Source organism: Python bivittatus, unplaced genomic scaffold (genome assembly GCF_059951505.1).
Source record: "Python bivittatus isolate LINGU-HERP-01145 unplaced genomic scaffold, Pbiv_v1 ctg000330_np1212, whole genome shotgun sequence".
Lineage (NCBI taxonomy): Eukaryota > Metazoa > Chordata > Lepidosauria > Squamata > Pythonidae > Python > Python bivittatus.
In genome coordinates, this window is record NW_028277058.1 from 19509082 (window position 1) to 19534389 (window position 25308).

General features: G+C 35.4%; 1 protein-coding gene across 2 annotated transcripts in view; it reads left to right on the plus strand.

Moving 5' to 3' along the window:
- Nucleotides 1-25308, plus strand: part of HMGA2 (high mobility group AT-hook 2) — a 149883-nt gene that overhangs the window by 6781 nt on the left and 117794 nt on the right. For both annotated transcript variants that reach the window (XR_015796404.1, XM_007421354.4), the window contains exon 3: nt 6015-6065. Coding sequence is in view for 1 of the 2 variants with exons in the window: in XM_007421354.4 (XP_007421416.1) it covers nt 6015-6065 (51 nt within the window). In the remaining variant the exon portion in view is untranslated. The remainder of the gene's footprint in view (nt 1-6014; nt 6066-25308) is intronic.

The following is a 25308-nucleotide window of genomic DNA, read 5'->3' on the forward strand; positions in this document are numbered from 1 at the left end:
TAGGAAATTAGTAGTGTGAAACTTGACAATACATAAAAATGCTGCAGGACCTAATGAGTAGCTTGTTTCATGTCTGCTGCACAAATTCCAGGGAATAGCCCATAAAAACAGTAATATAAAACCCACAACTAAATGAATGTATCATTAACAGAACTTGCTAAAACAACAGTAGCAATATTAGCTCTTTTTAAGTTTTAAGTCCATGAAGGAATCAAATAAGAGATAAAACATGAAAGATGGGAAACAGGAAAGTACTTTGTACTTGTATGTTTTGCACTGTTCCAATTCAGATGTTTCTTTCACTGAACAAATTCTTATGTTGTTTGAAAATGTATTTTTTAAATATTTGGAAATGAGGAAAATTGTTTAATATAAGGAAAAATTGTTGATAGCTTCTAAAACAAGGATAGATATCTTATAGTTTCTATTCTGGAGATTTAGATTTATAGTTCATATTCTATGTTTGTGCCTCATAAAATACATACAGTTGATTTTTTCTGGAATGAAGATATATATTTGGGGCATAGTGTTACAAATTGTTTGGAAGTGAGTTCTTGTCACATTAATGGGACTTAAGTACATATTAGATGAAATGACAAATCAAATTCATCCTACTTTTAAAAATATAAATCTAGCTTAAATTGTAGTTTGTTGGAAAATAAGTTGTTTATTAACTATTAAAAAATAAAACTGCTTTGAGGAAAGAACGTGGAGATTACATATATCTATTGTCTCTGAAATATCTATATGCCTTTTATTCACCAGTCTGTTAAGATAAACAGCCTAAACTGTGTGAATATCTTGAACGTATTATTGTCTTTTCCATTCTTCAGACAGTATCACCCACAGTACCCACAATGAGACACTGAGGAAGAAGCCTAATTTGCAAGCATAGATCACATCTGTATGTAGACTGCCATTTATTTATACTTGGGACAGGAAAAGAAACCAGTCCCCTCCTTTGTGGTCAAATTTGCAAACATAGAGTGAAAGAAGATGCAGGGTTTTAGCTGCTCTAGCTATCTTTTTATTTAGAACAGTGGTTCCTCCCCCCCCCAGTAAAGCACTTCCTAGAACTGCCTTTGTTAGCATGTTTCCTTTACTTCCAAGAAATGCCTGCAATTTATGGCTTTTTGTAGACTGCTGCCAGATTTGATCTTGAGGGTCTATTAAGATACGAGTTCTTCCTCTGTTACTAATATTTAATCTTGAATGTGCCCTTAAAAATAACTTTTCACACCAGCTATGACCATGTTCGTAAATAGAAAATGGTGGGACTGCAGAGTTTGGCACATGGTGAAACAAGAAATGGGATTAGTTTGGTATGTGCACAGTTCATAACTATATTCACATACTGGTGATAGTTATTAAAGACGTCAGAGATATAATCTAATAAATGCAAAGCAAACCATGTCTGCTAAAGCGGTGATTTGATTACTTTAACATGTGCTGATTTGTATGAATTCATGCAGGCAGCATTCTCTGCATGCCAGCTAGTCTGTGGATTGGTAGACTTTTGGTAGTGCTGTTGTGCTCTGTTGCCTACTCTTTTCTCAGTAACTTAGGTATAGGTTATGAGTAAAAGGCAGATTTTACTTTTGTAGAGAGGAGTGGAATGTAGTATGCTTCCTTATCATAATTCTGAAGCTTGAAGCTGTTTACCTGTGGAACTGACTCACGCAAAATATTTTCATGTGGTCATCCCCCGACTGTGGAGAGTAGTAGAGGGTCTAAAATGGTAAACACACAAATATATTACTCTTCCAGATGTTATAGTATAGATGATCATATATGATTATTGCAGACTCTGGAACCATGTGACTTTTAGTGTTCTTCCCATCTGAACATGGTTAAATGATGGCAGTTATTTTCCTCAGGTGATTCATCTCAAATATTATGAGGATTATGAATTGTTTGAGTATTTCTTTTTTACTTAAAAGTTTTAGATATTTCAGAATTTTCCCTGTAAGGCCATCACCTCCCCATTTACAGAAAATAAACATAGTGTTCGTAAACTTATACCTTATATCTCCAGGAAGGCTAACCTGATTATACAAGCAACTCAGTGCTAGAAAATAGTAATTTAGGGGTTATCAATTGTACTAAAATGTGGAGGATGCAGTGATTAGCTGAATTGACTCTTCAGACAGAAAAACCTAAAATTATGGATGGATGGGTGTAGACTGGTATATGTCCTTGTCACTTTTAGTTTGCCCATATCTCTTTTATGTGATTCTTTAAAGTTGCTGTATAAATGTGTGTGTGTCTGTATTCAAAATGTGTGTATTCAGTACTCAGAAAGAGTATTCAAAATGGATTTAAAGCATTTATTTTGAGCTTAGAATATATATCATGTGAAAAATGGTGAATAGTTAATTGCATATTAGTCTGAAAGATGCCAATTATGTCAATTTATATCAGAATTCAAAGTCTGATCAAACAACCATATGTAAATTTCCTTCAATTTTTTCATACATGAAAGGAATAATAAAGCTTGTTGTGCCTTTAATGAAACAGAATAGAAAAAGAAAAAAAATGGGGGGAAAAGATAAAAAAGAAATGAAAAAAACCCCCCAAAATATTTTATAAATGAGGGCTTCTCCTAGAAATATACAGGAATAATCAAGGATAGTCTAAGATAGGCTATCAAATCTGGGCTGCAAAAATACAGTTGATCACTAGATGGGAGCAATGTTTTTTCTTTCTCTTTGCTACCATCTACTGGTCTTTCAGATTTTTGGAACTATCCTTGAAATTTTGAGGGTGATATCAGATTCTGTATTTAATATCAACTTCCTTATATATATTATTCCCCTCTATATAATATGGAAAAATAGGTAATAATTCAGATTTTGACTAGAAACCGAGAAGTACCATTGAAATGTTTTCAGGATTAATCTTCTGCCTAACTTGATTCTAGACATGTCCAGAAAATTGGATCCCTAGTGAAAGAGTGATTGATGGAATATTTTAAGCAATATCCACTGGATTTCAAGTGATAAACTCTTAATACAGATATGTTTCCTTATGCAGAAAGAGTTGTTTGAACATGGTGTCTTAAGAAAATGGCATTTACACTATAAACTGATATTTATGATTGAATAGGAAGATTTTTTAAAACACATTTTAAATGATATTTTGTCCTTCAATATTGCGAATGTTATATTTTCACGTTTCTTCCCTATAATGGGATATAGATATTTATCTACATTTATCAATGTGTCAAGGAATAGTAGAAACTGCTGCAGTATTTTCTCATGTTATATCAGAATTCCCTTTACAAGGCAGTCATGTACAAGTCATGACTGTCATGTAGTCACGTACAAAGATTTTCAGTCAGGAACTGATAGAATGGAGTGATGAAGTACTAAAGGAAAAACAGAAAAATAGACAATACTCTATTAATTACAGAATACAGTGGAACCTCAGGTTACGAATTTAATTCGTTCCGTGACTCTGGTCACACCCCGAATTGGTCGCAACCCGAAGGAAATTTCCCCATAAGGTTCAATGTAATTACCGTTAATCCGTTCTGGCGTGGAGGACAGGGAGGCGGCTATTGCTTGGAGGGAGAGTCCCCCTCCCTATGACCACGTGTCAGGGGCGGAAAATGGCCGCGGACCATGTGTCGGGCGGAAAAATGGCTGCGGACCATGTGTCAGGGGCGGAAAATGGCCGCGGACCATGTGTCAGGGGCGGAAAAATGGCCGCGGACCACGTGTCAGGGGCGGAAAAATGGCTGCGGACCGTGTCACGGGAGGGAAAATGGCCGCATATCCTGTTTGTACCCCAAGGCGGAGTTCGCAAACTGAGGTAAATTTTTGCGGCCGGAGCTGGTCGTAACCCGAAAAGTTCGTTAGCAGAGGTGTTCGTAACCCGAGGTACCACTGTATAGGCACTACTGGGATTAGATGGGCTTCTTTAAAGCCTAAATTTGTGAGATATGTAATAACTGGTGTTAAGCATAGCTCTGGAGGAGATGGGCGGCATATAAATTTAATAATAAATTTAAAAAGGGGAATAAAATTTTAAATCTCCCACCTATGAAGAAAATAGGTAACTATAGAATGCCTTAGAAAGTTTTAGTAGCTAAAAGAGAAGCAATATAAAGCCTAATACACTCTTTTGCTTTTGAAAATTGTTTAAAAGTGTTTTTAAATATTATTTTAATTTTAAATTTGTTTTTTAGCCTGTGGTTTACTGTAGTGTATCTTTTGCTATACAGATGCAGGTTATACAAAATGGAAAGCTAGCTTTGCCTGTTACTAGTTTGCCTGATTGTTCATATTTAAATAATAATTTTAACTTTGTTCACTTATAATGCAGGTAATAGTAAACCAGGACAGTAAAAAAAACCAAAAAAAACCCGGACTTTCCTCCCATCTAGTGATTGTTCAGATTTTCACCGCCCAGCCTTAAACTAAGAATAGTGTACTATAATGGTTAGGTATTCCTGCCTATGGCTCCATCTGTGGCTTGTTTAACATTATGCTGGGAACTTTGCCTTGTTTCTTTTCTAAGCCTTTGTGGACTGATCTTTCAGAATATATTAGCCATACCTACGAGCAGAATTAGCCAAGCAGCAGTGGTCAAACAACATGCACCAGTATCTGAGTAAATCTGACTTTTTTTTTTTGAAATTACAATTCTGCTTTACCATTTGTGTAATGTTTTTATGCAACTCATTGTTACTTAACTGCATCTTATCACCCTCCTCTTTTTAACACTATAGTTAATATTGTAGTATCAATATTAACTTATAGGGCTGCTGTAAATTTTATTGGAAGTAATGCAGGGGAAGTGCTGCTTAAATCTTAAGGTTGCAGTCTTGTGAACATTTAATGATTCTCATAGTAGTCAGGAGGTGGGTTCACATATTGCTGTAAGCCATGATGTAATTAGTTAGTTTTTGCTTTGGTATGTTTATCAATCCAACCATTGTGATTTATAAAACATGGTTTCTGGCTTAGAATTTATATGAACCCAGCAAATTATTATTTATTTAATTACAGCTAAGCAAGCCATGGCTTAGCATGTTTTATGAACACATCCATTATAGAAGTTAAATCATGGTTGATATGATTGTGTTACGTGTGAACCTAGCTATAAGGGCTTATTCAACAAGTAATAGTTACAGTTTTGCACAATGTGTTAACCTATTCAGGGAAACTTCCTTCTGAGTAATAATATATATTGTTGGGGTATAAATGATGGAAGCGTTCAACATTTTTAATTGTTTTTCATCCAGTTTTGCAAATGGATTGGCAAAGGTAAAGAGAAAACAGGGTGTTCATGCAAGATATATTTATTCAATTAAATTCATTCAAGAATTTAATTTCATATTATTTCTTATATTTGTGTGATGTGAATTATAATTAGTACTTAGCACCAAAAACATGTCTGGAATTGGAGAGGAGGAAGATGGATAAAATGACTTTTTAAATAAACGTATCTTTTGAGTATGCACGGAATAGTCTAGCATTCAATTTATGTATAGAGTCTATGTTTCCTGATCTTCCTACATTCCTCTAGCCCCAGCTTTTTTATGTTAGCAGTCATTGCTAACATTTTGAGTTTGTTTTGGCCCACAAACAAAGAAAAGTTCTTTAAACAGATACATCCAAAGATAGTTTTTTGTCAAGAATGTTGATTTGCTTTCCATACATTCTTATCAATAGTCTAGACACACGAAGATCACAGTGAATGGTCTATCATTTTTTAAAAAGCCATTTCCTTCCTTAAACAATGAACTTTTCATTCTGTTTTATGAAAGGATGGGTGCAGCATTTCTCCATAAGGGAGAAAGGGAGAGAATGGGGGGGGGGGGGAGAAAGAGTAAGAGCAAGAGAGATAATAGCATTTTTTTTTCTTGGTGGCTCCCATCTAATCAGTAGATAAATAAAAAGAACACTGTTGCAGGAAGTATGCAGGAACTAGTTACCCAAACACCAGGGTTGTCCAATAATGTAATTACAAATAATTTGGATCTATAGCATGTATCTTTGTTTTTACAGAAAGCAGAAACCACTGGAGAAAAACGACCAAGAGGCCGGCCCAGGAAATGGGTAAGTACTGTTATATGTTTAAAAGTATCACTACAGAATTAATGAGGATGGTTATCTCATTTTTATTTGTTTAAATTCATTGCTATTTTCTATTTAATTTATCTCCTAGTAGATCCTGATCTGGCATTAATGATTGATATAATTAGTTAATTGCCAGGATTCATACCATAGCCTAGTGCAGTGTTTCTCAACCTTGGCCACTTGAAGATGTGTGGACTTCAATTCCTGTGGCTGGCTGGGGAATTCTGCGAGTTGAAGTCCACACATCTTCAAGTAGCCAAGGTTGAGAAACACTGGCCTAGTAGTACTGTAGGTGGCAGACCCCAGAATGCTGCAGACAGCAAAAATCTGAAATGGAGGGGAGAGTGGTAGCCACACAGCTTGGAGTAATTCGTCTCCTCTCTTCCTGGTGGGCTGTATGCATATACCTTCTCTCTATTTGTAGGGTAACCTTTCCCAGTTTTGCATCTTCTGCGTGTGTTAACATCATAACTGCTAGAAGTCTGTTAATCATACTGGCTGGGAAATCCCAGGATCTGTAATCCAAACACATTTGGGCAGAGCAGGTTAGAAAATATGATTATAGATGGATGTTTTTTCTTGTAGTAAACAAGAACAGCAATTCTGTGCCTGATATTGCGGCACTTTGTGCTCCTGATTACTATCACTTGTTCTCTTCATCACAGTCACCAACCATATCCTTGCTTTCTTGGAGCCTTTGGCCAAAGGTCGCTCATCTTTGTGGCTATGGCATTGGTAATGGGAGGAAAGGACTGGACTTCTTGTTACCTCTTCAGTGAAGAGTACAAGTAGCGTAATGATTTTGCGGTAATAGATACTAGACTTTGTGCATGTCAGTGTATATGTAAATATAGGTACATAAAGTGAGCTGTGGGAGCTGACTAATAGCTTTTTGCCTGGGCCTCTGAAAACTGCAAGCGTTGCTGAATGAAAGTGTTGAAAGAAGGCTCATGAAGAGTGACCACGGCTCCCTACCTTTAGACTCTAGTTTGCTCAGAGACTTTTCTTCTATTTATTGAGTGAGAATAATTGTGTGAGTCTTATCAGCATGAATGAACCTCAGCTCTTGCTTTTCAAAAAAGAGAAAAAAGAAGGGTTACTCTGAGATAGTTCGTTGAGTAATTCAGTTACAAAGGTTAAAGAGGGGTTTATCAGGCATAGGAAAGTGATTATGAAAGAGGATAAAATTCAAACACAGTGCATGTGAAGATAAGGTCAATAAACAAAACTCTTTTGTTTCTTTCCATAATGTCCAGGGATGACTATGCCTCAAAGCTGAGAAACTTACACCAAACAACTCAGTGATTTATGTTATTTATCCTCCTTGGGCTGCCTCAGAAAAGATTGGCTTAGCCAAAGTGAACTTGGGTTTTCAAGTCAGTCTTTGAAACAAGGCCTACATCTTCCACAGCAGAAGAAATCATTGTATAATTTTCAAAGCAGGAATAGGATAGTGTGCCCAGAGCAAATGCATGGAATAAACTTTAGTATGGGTTCATTGTCTCACGTGCATCCTATCAGTAGAGTTCAGAATTTTGCTTTGTGGATGCTTGATTCCAGAGCGTACTAGCCATGTCAGTGCCTTTCCTGTCACTATACCTTCTGTTGCACCACAAACTATTGCCACACTCCAGTGTGAATAGGTGTAAAATAACATCTCAGCAAGCATGTAACAACTCCACTGTTCCCATACTCTATGATAGAATGAAGAGGAGCTTATGGCTCTAAAAGAGGAAGTTTCTTTAGGATACCAGATAAAATGTTGGTGGAACAGGCAATGATGATACACGTGGCTTTTCTCTGCAGAAGCACATACCCAAGTCAGAACTTGATTTACCAAAAAGTAAGAGTCAAAGGGCTATGATTTTTCTTCCATGTTGAACCTGAGAGTTGCAAATCACTGGGTGGAGAAGTAAGAATGTGTATGTTATGGTGTAGACTTCAATCATCGTTAGGCTCTCTGCCAAGACTTCAGCTATTGCTCTTTTTTACTTATTAATCATATTTACCATATGTTTAAAAAAGTACATATCAAACTAATTAAAATTAGGTTAAATCTTATTTAGTTTTGCCCTAGCCAATCTATATTTTTGTTCAGAGTACAGCCCTGGCATGTTGCTCAAAGGGGAAGCACAACTCTCAGCCTGAAAAAACTATGCACTTGTGCTCTAGAGGTTAAGATAATACACATGGAATGGGACTGTTCTTTTCCTTTATTCTCACCTCAACAATCATGTAAAGTACTTTAGTGAACTGGCCCAAATCACCCAAGCGAGGTCCAGGTGGGCACTGGGATCTGCATTTTCCTGGCCTTAGTGCAGTATCTTTATCCTTAGATAGTATAGGCTCACGGTTATGGTAATGTTTGAAAACAGCCTGGTTTTAAAAAGAATGTTAACTATATGTTGCAGTCTTAGATGAGTAAATGTCCTCTCTGGAGAACAAAGGGATAATGTATGAATTCTGTAGTTATTTGTAGTTATCTTGGCTTGTACCAAGAAGATGTGAAGAAATTATGGCATTTACCAAGCTATCCACAGATACAGCCAAACTCTTCTATATGATAATAGTTTATTACATTTATATGCTGCCCAACTCCCAGTGACTTTGGGTAGTTTACAAATTGTTAACAATATTTTAAAAACAACAATACAAAAACACCAAAGCAGCACAAAACAAAAGAACGAGGATGGCACAGAAATAAACCTGGAGGGGAACAAGGAAGAAGGGGTGTCAGTTTTGCTCACCAAAGGTAATAATATAGCCATCAGTAACCTTGGAAATCCTTTGTGAACTACTCAGTTTATAACAGAATTTCCCTACACGACCATGCTGCTGTGGCTTTTTAAAATAAATATTTGAGTGGATTAGCTCTTTGGAATTATTAAAAGCACTGCAGTGTTTTCTTATTACAAGCTCCTCTTTGACATTTGGTGTTAAAGTTAATGGTTTGCCATTGCCTCCCTCCTAGGGCTGAGAGAGAGTGACTGGCCCAAGGACACCCAGCTGGATTTAATATCTCAGGTGGGACTAGAACTCACAATCTCTTGGTTTCTAGCCTGGTGCCTTAACCACTACACCAAACTGGCCGTCTTTGCTATAGAATAGAAATAGCTTATCCTCATGCTAGGCTAGCATGATGTATATCAATTATTGAGGAGCTGTATTCTATCTTTCCATTTTCTTCTTTTTTAAATATTATGATGCAGCCAGAGAATATGGGGATAAAAAAAATTATGCTATAGTATATGCTAGCCTGAATATATAACATGTAATTATTATGACTGAGTAAATCTCATTGATATAGTAATTCTTTATGTACGTCAGAGCTCTGATGAGAAATACGTGCATCTAGAGCTGTTTTTTACTGAAAGAGCTTAGGAAGGGGCTCCGTATTTGCATTTGAGCATACAGAGAGCAAAGTATACGAAGACAAAAATCAGTGAAGCATGCTATCTAAAGCCATATGGCCTTATGCATTGTATAGGCAACTCTGTCATATAAGTTTCATTTAAACGTTAAAATTACATTGAAGTTAATTTTATGTTTAATCAAATATATTTATAACAATTCTCTAAAAATATTTATTTTGTGTAATAGGGTTCATGGAGATTTTTAAAATTATTGTTCAGAAGGGACAGAAGATGCACTTTTTTTTTGTAAGTCCCCAATCCGTTTTTGCAAGTCTAGATTTATGAGTTATATGTTGTTCATCAAACTGTATGAAGTATTATTTCTGCTGTGTCCTTCAGTATGTACATAAAGAGATGCATTAACTAACAGACCTATACTGAACTTTTGGTAGCAAAGTTTTTCTTCTAGTTCAAATGAAATACTTTACATTTCCAAAATCTATAAATCCCCAGATGAATGTTGCAGTGTGTAATGCCTTATCTTAATAATAAGAGTATACAAAAATCATAATTGTATTGTAAAATGTATTATTTTTTCAGCAAAATAATAACTCGGAAAGTATGCTATGGGAATAAATTATTTGTCTGCTGTGCTTGGCTAAAGAACATCTAGACATCTTGCAAAGACTCAAGTATTCATTGATCAGGAAGAGTCAAATATTAACATTTGGATTCAGTACGTTAGTATCAGATACACATATTATTGTATTATTGAAAAGGTAAGCATTTTGGTCATAATTCCAACAAGTTGATACATACTAACCATTGATTTTAGTGAGATCCAGATATATATACTGGATTCTGGTTTCAATATCCAAAATATAATATCCAGAATAACCATGCCTCCTCTCAAAATTATTTACCTCTGATACAGCATTACCAAAGTATTTAGATTTTGTAGACTTTCATACATAAACATTAGATCCTGTTTCATATATAATAAGCATACAGTTTAATTTTGGATAGTAAATGAAAATTTATATGTTATATATAATATAAATAATCATATACAATGATTCGGCTGTATTATCAAGCTTAATTATTGATAGAATTATATAGAAGGCTGGTTTACCTGTCCTAATATAATAATGTCCCTTGTGTTTGATATGTGGTATTATTACCTATGTTTAATGCAGCTGAATTAGTGGCTCAGCTGATTATGAGTTTACACCTTCAGTAATACACAGCCATTGCTAATTTTCATGCGTGATTGGATTGTCTCACAAAACTGAACCTGAACGTATGTTCATACCTACTCAAAGTTTTTTTTAGGAATGGGCTATAGTTCAGAGACCTGTTTCAGTTATATGGTAGTCAAAAAGCTGCTTGCACAAACTCATAGTGAGCTAATTGATAAATCCAAATGTGACATACAACCTATGTTAATAACTTATTGGGAATTACACATTTTAAGCATCATATGTTGAATGCCAGTGTTGGATTTCTTTTATAATTGGTCTTATTGGAGAAAATACCTCCTGTAGGTTAGGCACAAAATTCATGAGAGCCTGAAAGTTTCCAAGTAAAAGTGATATTTACTGAAGTAGATGATGCATGGAGATTCTGGAGTTTTGTTTTTAGTTCAATACAGTATAGGCAAGGTAACTACTATCTTTAGGGCTAAATATACCTTTTGACATGTGGATAATAATTCCATTAAATATGTACTCTGGGAGTGATTCCAATCTCCTTGTGTTTATTCCTGTGGAAAATCTGAGTTTAAATGCAAAGCATGCAAGTGTATGTATAACCCTTTAAATGGTGCCACTTTATATGAAGTTCCAAGATCCATGCAGAAAATGCATGCGTGTTAACTGTATTTTTTTCCCCTCCAAATTAAACTTTTAAAATGAGGCTTCCCAAGCCACATATGTAAGCAGGCTTCTCTTATTACATATTAATGCACATGAAAAGCATATTCCCTGGAAGGTGTTTTCTGCTTTTCTTGAAAGTTTTCTTTTCTTTTGGACGCTAACAATAAAGTATGTGTAAGTAACTTTCCATATTTTTATCCATATCTACACTCCATTCTCTTTCCTTCTAAATTTTGTTGGTATAAATTTTGGGTGGAAAAATGAGCAAAGCTATTCTTGAAATAGTATTATTGTAAATCTCAGTATCTTGTTCTTTAGAATCTATAGAAATAAATATAGAAAAGTCACTGATATGCTTATCATGTTAAATTAGACCATTGATCATAACAGTACAAGACATAGATGTAACTTAAAACAACTTACTCTAATTTGATGTTCCACAGTTCTGTTTGAAATATAATATACAGAATTCCCAGCAAGTGTCTGGATGAACAGCAGGTTGAGGAATGGTCACTTAAAGATTACATAAAGTACAAATGTTTTAGTTTTCATAAGGTATTTTAGTGCGTTAAGATGCATATAATGACAGTCATATAAACTTGTTCTACAACTAAACATGTATAAAATTAAAACACTTTGTAATATTTTATTTGCATAAAATATTCTTTCCTATATGTTGTGTAGAGAAAGCATGATTTTATTTGCTCTATTCAGCTTTTTAAAAATGAAAATGATATACAGTATAAAATGTTATTAATCATTAATATTATCAATACCATAACAGAAGAAATCAAATCCTAAAGCCAGTTTGAATCAGACATTTCAAAGTCTGGTCTAAAGCCCTCAGAATCAAGATTTGAGAGTTGCTGTGCGACACTAAATGTGGTAATCCAGGTATGTGCCTATCAAACTGTCAGTTTAGAAATCAGAAATCAATTATTTACATTTGGACAGTTTCTTATAGGCAAAGGTATTTCAATAAAAAATGCCCAGTATATTTGGTATATACTGTGTAATGCTTTAAAAGTTAATACTAGCATTAATGATCAGTGTTTAGCTAGCATTCTAACTTTTTCATTATTCCCTTGGATTCTTCAGCTGCAGCATAGGATGTGGTAAAAAAATACTTTTGAAATCTTACTGTTATTTTCAGAGCGTGTTAATTTTCAGTCTCTGCTCTCATGTTTGCAGCTAGATTATTTCTGTTAGATTTTGATAGAAAAACTAGGACTGGGTTACTATCTAATCCAGTGTTTCTCCATCTTAGCAACTTTAAGAGATGTGGATTCAACTCCCATGCTGGCTGGGGAATTCTGGGAGTTGAAGTTCACATATCTTAAAGTTGCCCATGTTGAGAAAAACTGATCTAATCACATATCATCCCAGTGACAGAATAGCCTGCTGAACTTACTTTTGTCCAATATTTCTGATACGTGATAGGGAGCAACAAGGTGAAGATAACAAGGGTTTTCTTATACATACCCCTTTTTCCAAACCGATTAGAATAAAAAATGAGAATTCTTTTTTCTCCTTATTACTCTTTTCTCTCCATCTTTGATCTTGATCAACTGAATGAGGGTTTTTTTTCCCCATATTTCTTCCGTAGTGTCAAAATCATCCAAATTCTGGGGAGAGCACATCTGAGAAGGTCCATTGTGTTTGCATTTGAAAGTTGCCTTGATTCTTCTCTGGAAAAATAAGTACAGTAGGAAGACTATGTTTAGAAGTGAGAGGTTGTAGCTTTGGATACATTTAATTATTTTCCTCTAAACAGCTAAATTACAGAATTTACAATCTTTCTGGAGTAGATTCATTTTAGATCTTTAAATGGAATAGCACTGGCATGTACAGTGGGGCAAAAAAGTATTTAGTCAGCCACCAATTGTGCAAGTTCTCCCACTTAAAAAGATGAGAGAGGCTGTAATTTTCATCATAGGTACACCTCAACTATGAGAGACAAAATGGGGGAAAAAATCCAGAAAATCACATTGTCTGATTTTTAAAGAATTTATTTGCAAATCATGATGGAAAATAAGTATTTGGTCAATATCAAAAGTTCATCTCAATACTTTGTTATATATCCTTTGTTGGCAATGACAGAGGTCAAACGTTTTCTGTAAGTCTTCACAAGGTTTTCACACACTGTTGCTGGTATTTTGGCCCATTCCTCCATGCAGATCTCCTCTAGAGCAGTGATGTTTTGGGGCTGTCGCTGGGCAACACGGACTTTCAACTCCCTCCAAAGGTTTTCCATGGGGTTGAGATCTGGAGACTGGCTAGGCCACTCCAGGACCTTGAAATGCTTCTTACGAAGCCACTCCTTCGTTGCCCGGGCGGTGTGTTTGGGATCATTGTCATGCTGAAAGACCCAGCCACGTTTCATCTTCAATGCCCTTGCTGATGGAAGGAGGTGTTCACTCAAAATCTCACGATACAGGGCCCCATTCATTCTTTCCTTTACACGGATCAGTCATCCTGGTCCCTTTGCAGAAAAACAGCCCCAAAGCATGATGTTTCCACCCCCATGCTTCACAGTAGGTATGGTGTTCTTTGGATGCAACTCAGCATTCTCTCTCCTCCAAACACGACGAGTTGAGTTGAGACCAAAACGTTCTACTTTGGTTTCATCTGACCATATGACATTCTCCCAATCCTCTTCTGGATCATCCAAATGCTGTCTAGCAAACTTCAGACGGGCCTGGACATGTACTGGCTTAAGCAGGGCAACACGTCTGGCACTGCAGGATTTGAGTCCCTGGCAGCATAGTGTGTTACTGATGGTAGCCTTTGTTACTTTGGTCCCAGCTCTCTGCAGGTCATTCACTAGGTCCCCCCGTGTGGTTTTGGGATTTTTGCTCACCATTCTTGTGATCATTTTGACCCCACAGGGTGAGATCTTGTGTGGAGCCCCAGATCAAGGGAGATTATCAGTGGTCTTGTATGTCTTCCATTTTCTAATTATTGCTCCCACACCAAGCTGCTTGCCTATTGCAGATTCAGTCTTCCCAGCCTGGTGCAGGTCTACAATTTTGTTTCTGGTGTCCTTCAACAGCTCTTTGGTCTTAGCCATAGTGGAGTTTGGAGTGTGACTGTTTGAGGTTGTGGACAGGTGTCTTTTATACTGATAACAAGGTCAAACAGGTGCCATTACTACAGGTAACGAGTGGAGGACAGAGAAGCCTCTTAAAGAAGTAGTTACAGGTCTGTGAGAGCCAGACACCTTGCTTGTTTGTAGGTGACCAAATACTTATTTTCCACCATGATTTGCAAATAAATTCTTTAAAAATCAGACAATGTGATTTTCTGGATTTTCCCCCCCATTTTGTCTCTCATAGTTGAGGTATACGTATGATGAAAATTACAGGCCTCTCTCATCTTTTTAAGTGGGAGAACTTGCACAATTGGTGGCTGACTAAATACTTTTTTGCCCCACTGTACATATTAATTCCTATTTCACCCAATGAAACTTTTTTCTTTCTTAATTTTAAAAGCATTTAAAATTAGTATGTAACAGACTATATGTCCAGCATGAAAAATATTTATACTCCTGTTTTTACAAGTAAACTGTATTAATTTTTGTAGCCTACCGTGGTACAATCTATTACTTACTAAATAACATGAAACAGCATTCTGTGTTTTAAAATCCATCTTGTATGCATCTTTACTATTTCAGGGTGAAGGTCCCAGTCATTTTTAAAAATCTAGTTCCTTTCAAAGTTAACAGATTATCATACTTCTTGGATGTTCTTTGATAAAATAAATTGTGTAGTAACTGACTGTCTTATATCATGAACATTTATAACCCTTTAAAAGATAGGAATTGCAATACTATAACTGCTAGAGGTATTTCAGTGCTTGTTTGGTGTGGTGGTCTCCTGAAGGATGGTCAAAAACTGTATCAGTTGTCAATCATGTACTGTGATAGTAGAACAGAATATGGAGAGCAAGCCCCCCCCATTGGCCTAATTTATCTGTTCATCTCTTTTCCCTCTCAACTCTTACTAGCAGCCAGATGTTCTTCATGTTATAATAACAGAGGAAATTGTGCTATAGCTGACCAAATGAAGCAGGCTCCTGTCAGTCAGTCTAGCACAGTATTGGCTATGTTGACTGGAGCGGCTGTGGAGTTTCTGACAAGTCTGTCTCAGCTGTACTTGAACGTGTTAGAGCGTGAAATGAATCTCTTGCATGCAAAGTATATGTTCTATCACAAAACTGCAGCCCCATTTCTAAGGAAAGAGGGAGCAAGACCCTTTCCATTGACATACTTTGAAAAACTGTCTCCAGTTCCTCAATTCTGTCTGATTCTTTCAATTGCCAGCTAGTTTTCAACTACCGGTAACTGTGTTAATAGTTCAGACAGAGCATTTTAATTGGGGAGATGATGTTCCCCCCAGCATTATAGTCCCAATTAATAGATGTTGGTACATTTGCTGTAGTGTTACTACTTCTTGCCCCACTGATTACGTTCTCATTCACTACTTGATGTGCAGACTGACTGCTTGATAAAATATAACAATTAAAGGGAGGTCCATTCCAGAATCTTTGACGTTTCATCTAATTTGATCCTGAAAAATGAAATATTAAAATCATTGGCAAATCAACCTATACTTTTGTGTCTGTTAAGTTACATACTTTATACAAACTTGAAAGATAGAACATGTAGACTTAATATGTAGTAAAATGGGTGACTTGATCCAATATTTTTAACTTAATGGAGTTTGACTGGAACATCAGTTAATTTAATCAAGATGAGCTTTTCAAGTTCTAACACAAAATAAATGGAATTTTTGCTTTTATAATTTTAACTAAGTTTCTTTGTGTTAACATCCTTTGAAACTTCATTTGCATTCATTTACAACTCATTCATACTGTATTGTGACACGATGATGATGATAAAATTCATTCTGGGAGGGCTGCTTTTACATATGTCTACTAGGAACTTATGTAAAAAAAATAATAATGCATCAGCTCATTAAATATCCAGAATAAAAGAAGCAGCTAAACTATTTATGGAAGAGTTGAGTACAACAGAGTTCTTTCCATGTATTAAATGCTCTTTATTCTTGTCAAAATTATTTTAAAGATTTCATGCTGAAGTTGTTGACTGGAGTACGTACACTGCGGTTAAGATCTGGCTATATGTATATTCAGAGATAATGCTGCAAAGTGACTGTGATCTCCTCTCTTAAGATAAAGTCAGAGGATTGGTGCAGCAAGTGCCACACTTCATCTCACAAGAAAGGATAACACTGTATCAGATCAAACAACTGAAGCACTACAACAGGATCTGAGAGGAAACAACTGTCCAAAAGGAAAAGAATCAAACAAAGGAGCAAGCTCAGTTGATGAGCGTGACAGCCAGGAACAAGCAGAAGGTATTCTGTCCTGTTGGAATTCAGAATCCACTTTCAGCCCAAGAAACAGACTCTTGAGCATTGGGGAGGAGGAGGAGGAGGAGGAGGAGGAGGATACTACTACTACTACTACTACTACTACTACAGGACAGTGAATTCCTGAAGGGCAAATAGCATGCAGATAGGCTCTGCAAGAAGATAAAGACAACAGTTCTGGCAGTTGACAGGTCACTACTAAAAGCAGAAATAAACATATGCGTACCTCACCCATTGGCTTCTAAAATGTGCTGTTTGCAAGGAGCACAGATGAAGAATGTAACAGAACAACTTCCAAGACTAATGAACTACACTGACAGTTATTCCCCTTTGCTAAACTCTGATGCTGCCAAAAGTTGATACAACTCTATCACCGTACACTTAAGAAGGAAGCTTGAGAATATGGAAGTCTGGGTAGCATTCACATCTATATTTGCAATTCATGAAAGATGATTGTATGAAGGAAAAAGAGTCCTGCAGGTGAACAACTAGCTGTGTAAATTATGTTGATGGGAAAGATTTGGTTTCTGGGACCATGGACTGAGTTATTTGGATGACTTTTGGAAAAAGATACGTTGAACCCAGAAGAAGGTATGAATAATACTTTCCAAAGGAAATTGTAGATCTTTCAAAGAGGCATGAAATAGTGCAATAGGGGACTTTAATTTTCTGTTGTAAGACAAATTCTTTCAAGCAAGATTCTTCTAGGAAATTCCTGACTATAAATTGCTGACAACTTTGTCCTTCAAAGGGTAGAGGGATTATTCTTGCCTTAATGTTTTAGCATTATTCTTGCCTTAATGTTAGGTATTGGAGAATACTTCCTTAAGGAAGTGGAAATAGCAAGAATATTGGGAAAGTGATGGAGTTAATTTTAAAAGAAACTAAAGCTGATTGTAATAAAATTTGAAGCATGAACTTTAAAAAGCATAGATTTGAATAAACTCAGAGCCTTTAAAAGTTGGATTCTAAGGCAGGAGAAGCTAATACAGAAAGAAACTCAGATGGGAACTCCTCCTCTGATAGGGCATACTAAACCACATTGCAAACAATTCCAGTGAAGAAAAAATGGAGAATATCAGAAGAAGCCCATGGTATAACATAGAAAACTTACTGAAGAAGTGAAAACAACAAACAAAAAATATATAGGAAAAGGGAGAGGTCACCAAGAACTTGCTGATTGTCTGACCAAACCTCTGAGAAACTCTGGAAAATGGATAGAAGTGGAAGATTATTAGAGGAAGGCAAATTGTTCCTATCTTCAAAAAAAGAGGGTCCAGTGAACTACATACCAATTTATATGGCACTGATATATGGAAGGATTTTATAGTAGATTGTAAAGTGAATTATCTGTAAGCATCTGAAAACAATGCAGTAATTACCAGAAATCAGCCTGGATTTGCCAAAAAACAAGTTAGGCTAAAATAACCTTATCTCATTTTTTGATGCAGTAATTTCTTTAGTAGTTTGTGGGAATGCTACGGATTTAATATTTCATGATTTCAAATTTGTATGGTGGTCATAGACGAGCTTAAGATGACATAACATTAAGAATTTTGTCCATTCCAATAATATAATCTATGAGATACAAAACATAACATAGGATATAAAAGGTAACATTACTAACATAGTACTATAACTTTATAATACTAAGATTTTTATTATAAACTGATCCATATATAGAAATTCTTTTATACTAAAACTATAAAACCTGTAAATTAGAGTGTGGGGTATTAAATAAAAATAATATAACAACCCATGATGAGTGCGTATGATAAGGGCATGATAAGTGGATGTGTAGTTGGGTTCAAAACTATATTCTAAGATCGCTCAACAATTCTTCATCAGACTGAAGAAAGGTATTGATTGGGGTCCTACAGGATTCAGTCCTGGATCTTTTTGTGGTTATAACAACAACAATAACAAAAGGCAAATACAGTTTTAGGTTGCATCAGAAGTACAATTTCCAAGTCAAGGAAATAATAATATCACTTTATTCTGTTTTGGTAAGATGTCACTTTGATTATTATGAAATATCAGAAAAGGGCAACAAGAATGATCAGAGTGCTAGAAACTAAGCTCTACAGAAGGGAGTGGGAATGTTTAATTCTGAAAAGAGAAGACTGAGGAAAACTCGATAGCATTCTTCTGGTACTGGAAAAGGTGTCAACCAGAAGACTACCTAGATGCTCTCTGTATTGCCCTATAAAATAGAACACATAATAATGAATTTAACTTTCAGGATGGCATATTCTAATGTATTGTTGGGAAGTTTTTCCTAATGGTAAGAGCAATTTGATAATGGAACCAATGATTCAGGGAGGTGGCATGGATCCCCTTCACTGAAGTGTTATGTGGAGGGGCACGTTAATTTGGGTTCCTGAACTGAGTGGGGGGCTGGACTTAATGGGCTAAATTGACCTTTTCAACCCTCCAATTCTTTTATATCTGATTAATATTCCAGGGGATAATCTTCTGAAACGTCTATGTTTGAACACTAATGTTAGACAAAGAAAAAGATTTGTCCAATGATCCTGTGACTAATTCACACATAATCCTAAACCGTAATGTGTTTTTTTGCTTCTGCTTTAGTATTGTGTGAACCCAGACATTGTGTTAATAAACTCTGGTTTTGGCTTGGTGTGATATGTGGGTGCAGGCACTAACTGATCTAGTAAAGTTGCTTTTCTAGGAGCAATGTGGTTGCACTGGATTATTTAATAAGATCTAATGCATGATCTTATTTAATAAGAACTTTTCAGTGATAGAACTGCAGCAGTCTGAAGGGAGAACAGAAGATAAATAAAATCCTCTTACATGAGAGGATTTCCACTAGCATGGTGATGGATTTCACTCTTTATATTCAGTTTATAAGGACCACCTGACCAAACTTGTTTAAACTTGGAAGGCAAGCGGGTTGGGCTGGGGTATGATTTGGAGACACCAAGGAATTCTAGATCTGTAAGCTAGACTGGGAAGTAAAAAAAAAATCTTGGAAAAAGGAAGTGGGAAACTATTTACCGTATTTTTCCATCTATAAGACGTCCCCATGTATAAGACGACCCCCACTTTTGCAACCCCAAATTAAGAAATCAATATTTTAAAGATAAAGCAGAACACATTTTTATTTAGTAATTAGGTAACATTTACATGATACACTCGGTGGGAGGAGGTCCAAACTGTCTCTCTGCAGCTCTATTTCCAGGCTCTTTTGCATAACTGATTACATTCAATCACGAGTGAACCTGCCGATAGCTTGTCTCTGCAAACAGACTTCCTCCAATTGGTTTGTTCAGCATCAGCTGACGTCAGTTACGTAAGGCTCATGATTGGAGGAAGTCTGTTTGGGAGACAAGCTATTTCACTCGTGATTGGAGGAAGCCTGTTTGCAGAGACAAAGTATGGGCAGTTTCGCAACCGCGCGGTTCTCTCCTCGGCTTACTTCCTTGCATAAGATGCCCTTCAATTTTTAGTGTAACAATTTTAGAAAAAAGTATCGTCTTATAGATGGAAAAATATGATATATGTTGTTTCCAAGAAAATGGCATGGGTATGCTTATGAAGTTATCAGCAAGCACATTCATAGTGTTGCTTTCTTTTTAATTGTTCAGTGATTGACAACCTGTTATGATACCATGTTAATTTTTAAAATATAGTCATGAATGATTCTTGTGAAAACAGGAGAAGTAAAGAATGGAAAATGGCTGTTTAAAAATTACTTCTTTTAAAAAATAATTGCATAATTAGCTGAAAAATGTTTTAATTGCCCCATATTGCATTTGTCTCTGGTTTAAATCAATTAACTCAAGGGTGTTCCATCTTGAGTGGATATACAGTATTCTTTTGTGTCTGGAATGCCTTGATGACATTCATGTGAAAGGGAAGTGAATTTATGCTGGAGTCTAATATATTTGAAAAATTTCCCGGCTATGAAAGTCTTCCTATATCTTTGAATTTCCTGGCTTTTATGGATTTATATTAGATCTTTTATTTTATTTCAGTGATGGCTTTTTTGTACGTGCACATGTTTGATGTCCCTTAGACTGTTTTCATTGGCTACATACATGCATAGATAGAATGAAAATAAAAACACATTCATTTGAATATGTTGCAGAAAACTGTGTGGGTTCCAAATGGAAAATCTCAACTTTGAGTTTATTATAGTGGGCATCACAATACCTGGAATGCTTTTTTTTTTTAAAAAAAGGGAACCTCTTAAATAGCTTTCATGAACTGAAATCCTATTATAATTCAATACTGAATTCTTTTTAATTCAGAACTCAGGAAAACGTTACCATGGAATTTACACTCCGTACCATATTGCCACAATGGAACATGTGAAGTCATAATTAAGACGGTATGTTCTGTGGGTCCATTGAGTGGTTTTCTTTCTTTGAATTTTCATGGAAAAATTGAAAAGCACCCCATGTCCCAGATAAATTGTAATTAATATTGATAGAATACTTTTTTTCTCTTCTGTATTTTCAGTACTCTAAGCTATCTAAATAATAGAATGTCAATAATCTTTAATCATATAAACATCACTATATTGAAACAATACAGTGTATCAAGATTTATAACAACATAATTAAAAGGAAAAAATAGAGAATTAAAAAAAAAAGGGTTGATGCCTAAACATTACCTTATACTGAGGGGATGTGTGCTTTTCATATACCTGCTTGCATTTGAATTTTCTAAGAAAAGTGGATATATTGGAAACTTTGTTTTCAATAGAGACTCTTGGAAGCAGCCTCTGGCTTCTCCCACACTCTCCCGCACTCCTAAGCTTAGCAATAGGGATAGATGGTATGGTAAACTTAGGTTATGAGTTTTAATTTTTTTCAAGAAAATATGAGACAAATGATTAGGATAACTTAATTAAATGTAACATTGGCATCTGAGTTTATAACTTAATGATACTGACACTATACCTAAGTCTCTGGATAATTAATATACTGTACCATTGTGTAATTTTTTTTTCTGTTTTATTTTTTCAGTGAAGCAACAAAAGCTGTTGAGCTAAAATCCAAAATTTGAATTAAATTAAATTTCATATTTGATTCTGCCACTTAGAACTGGTTGCAGAATGTTTTTTTGTTCAAAGAAAAGCTAACTGGCAAGTCTTCTGTTCCTCCTTTACATGTATCATATATTTTTATCATTCAAACTTCAAAGTATTCCTTTGCCTGTTCAAGAATTACATGTTTAGCTCAGGTAAAAATCATGGGATGGGGTGGGATAAATGATTCTGTTTTGCTTATACTTCATTAGCAAAGCATTGGCGCATAGGCTTTTTAAGAATATAAAGAGGGCACAACATTGAAATAAGAATGTACGTTACAATAAGTTTGAATGATAATAAAGGGAATTTAACATAATAATAGGCTAAATTCCAGACTTCAGATAAAGAAGCGTTTTATTTTTCATAAAGTAATAAGAAAAATAGGTTCTAATGGAACAATTGTTCACAATGCTGAACTTGTATCATCTTGCATATTGGAATAAATAGAAAATGAGGTTTAAATTTAATAAATTAATAAATAAACATGTTAATCTATTAAATTTTGGAAACATTAGCATTGTCTTCCACAACTGGGTGCCCTTCCAGAATTCTGGAATTGTAGTGCATCACATCTGAGAGCACCAGAGTGAGAAGGCTGCTGTATAGGGATTATTGGTAAATATAGTATTATAATAGATTGTTTTTCTACTTAAGAGAAATGTTTTAACAACTCTGTATGCATCCATATAGCACAGTTGAGAAATAAAATTATATTAGAAACAGTACTTAGATAGTTCTCATATTCATAGTTAATATTTACTTAACCATTTTGTTGCTTATGGAATCTGCCATGTTTTATCATACTTCCTTCAGTTGACTGTTAGGGCCAGGTCAAAATCTGCTATTTAAAGCAAAGCTATTACATTTCCATTAAAATGCTGGGTGATACATTGATTGAATTGCTGAGCTCCCCATTGAAAATAAATAAAAAGTTCAAGGTTCTTCAACTTTTAAGTCCAGTACATGGATCAAACAATGTACCTCACATGAAACCTGTGTGATTGATCACCCTTTCTACCCTCCCCAAATATAGCTGTATGGGCACTGCTTCTTGCGTGTTTAGAATGATAGCTGAAAGGAAAGGATTTAATCCTTTTCTTCTCTACCACTTTATAATAAAAATTGCATATACTTTATGCTTCTGGTTTCCTGTCCCCTACCAAAACTCATAGGAAAAGCATAGGTATCTGAAAAGATCATGTGGTCAAAATGGCTTGTAGACTGAAAAAAAAAGTTAAAGAGAAGTCAGAATTGCACATCAAATTTACTGTAACCATTTTGGTTGTGGGGAAAGTAATATGCTTCCAGTATTACATTCCATTCAAGACCTAATATTATCAAGCAAGGGAATTCTGTGGAATAATATCTCATTTTTGAAGTTTCTGATTTCTTTCACGTATAGAGCAATACCATTTTCAATATGCCTTTCTTCTTTTCAGAATGGTTTTGTCATTCTTTGGTAAAATATATGTGCTTCTTGGAAGAATCTAACATTACTGCCGCTGAGAAACTCAACAGCTGGGCAGGCTGGGTGACCCTTGATATACTGCTTACAGACCAGTCTGTATACATGTAAGGGTTCTGAGTTGATGTTTAGCTATTTACATACTGCACAAGTGATGGACTTCCTGGACAGGTTCAGGTTAGAAACAGCAGGGAAAAGGCTATACATCTCTTGAGATTGGGATAGAATTATGCATACCTTTACCATGTGTCTTTACATATATTAATAGATCTAGTTCAGGATGGTATTTTCTGATATTGTTGAATTGTTCATTCTGCCATCTTTTACTGTTAGCCATGCACCCTGTGACTCATGGAAACTGCCATGTGAGGAGCCATGCCCTTACCTGTAATTTAATTCTAAGGAATGTGTGATTGGTTAATATGCAAACATCTTAGAAAATTGTGCCTTACTTGATGCAATATCCTCTTGAGGTGAGATGACCAGAAATGAACATTGTATTCCTAGTGTGGCTGTCCTAGAGATTTATACAAAGGCATTGTATTCTGGCAGTTGTATTTTTATTCTTTTCCTAATGAATTCCAATACAAAGTTTTCTTCTTCAAAGGGTTTTTTTTTTTTTTTTGGTGCCTTTGAGTCAGTGTTGATTCCTGATGCCTGCTTGAACTAGTCCCTGCAGTTTTCTTGGCAAGGTTTTCAGAAGTGGTTTGCCATTGCCTGCTTCCTAGGGCTGAGAACAGAGTGACTGGCCCAAGGTCACCCAACTGGCTTCATGCCTAAGATGGGGCTAGAACTCACAGTCTCCCGGTTTCTAGCTTGGCGCCTTAACTACTACACCACACTGGCTCAACAATTCTTCAGAGTAGCTGCCTGGATACTGCGCTTTTGTTGTTGTTGTTTTTACTGATTATTTGCCTATAAATCTCTTTCCTGAACTCTCACTGCTAATTTTGATGCTGTCAGATTATTTCTCATGTGAATTGGAAGTGGCAGTTGAAATCACTGTTACAATACTTTCACTTTTGGATGCATCCTGGATTTCATTTTTATTTCAAGATTACTGGGAGCATTTCGGTTAAAGGAAAAATAACCATGGTCTGAGTGTTACATTTATTTTGAAGTCTGATAATATCACTCGCATGGATTATGTGGAATAATTAATAATTTTTTAGTTATTATGGATTATGTTTAGTTTTAGTTTTTTTTAATTATTTAGTTTTTAGTAATTTTAGTTATTAAAGATTATGTGGAATAATTAATAATTTTTTAGTTTCTGGTTTCCTTCACATATAGAGAGATACTACTGTCAATATGCCTTTCTCTTTTTCAGAATTATTTTGCCATTCTTTGATAAAACATGTTAGGGAGAGAGAGAGAATGGAAGTTGCAGAGATAATTTTACTAGTTTAAAAAGTAGGAGGAAGAAGAGGCTAGTTGTTAGATGGGATGTGCCTTTAGAAACAGAACTATCCATTGGTCTCCACTGACTTTTTTGGGGTGAGTATACTGTTTTATACTTTATTTTGCCTTCTTTATTAATTTCTCTGCTAATATATTCTGGAAAACTCAAAGACTTGCAGGTTAGTTTGTGTCCTTTAAATTAGCCTCTGTGTTAGATATTGTCTGAATATAAAATTGTTGAGAGTTGAAGACTTGCTTGTGAATTTACTAAAATATAGTTGCTAAATATTTATTTACTACTAATGCATACATTACCTGCATTAAAGAATTGAGTGAAGATAAAACAGGCTAGTAATGGAAGTGGCATTGAAAACTTATAATCTAATGCTTTCTTATTAAGTGAGGATTCCTCTACCCAAGGAAGTCCATTCTGAATTACAAAATTAATATGTTTATAAATGATTTACTCAACTGTTCTGATCTGTTGGGCAAAATACAAAATAGGGAAGTTTTTACTGAATGCTTCATATACTTGATGAAATAGAATAGCTTCTTCACAGCTGTTTAGGTTTTGTCCAGTACATACAAAAGATCCAATTCTGCTGGTCTTTTACTTTGTCAAACTGAATTCAAGTTAGGAAATGGCCCGTGAAGTGGAACCTTACTAATTTACA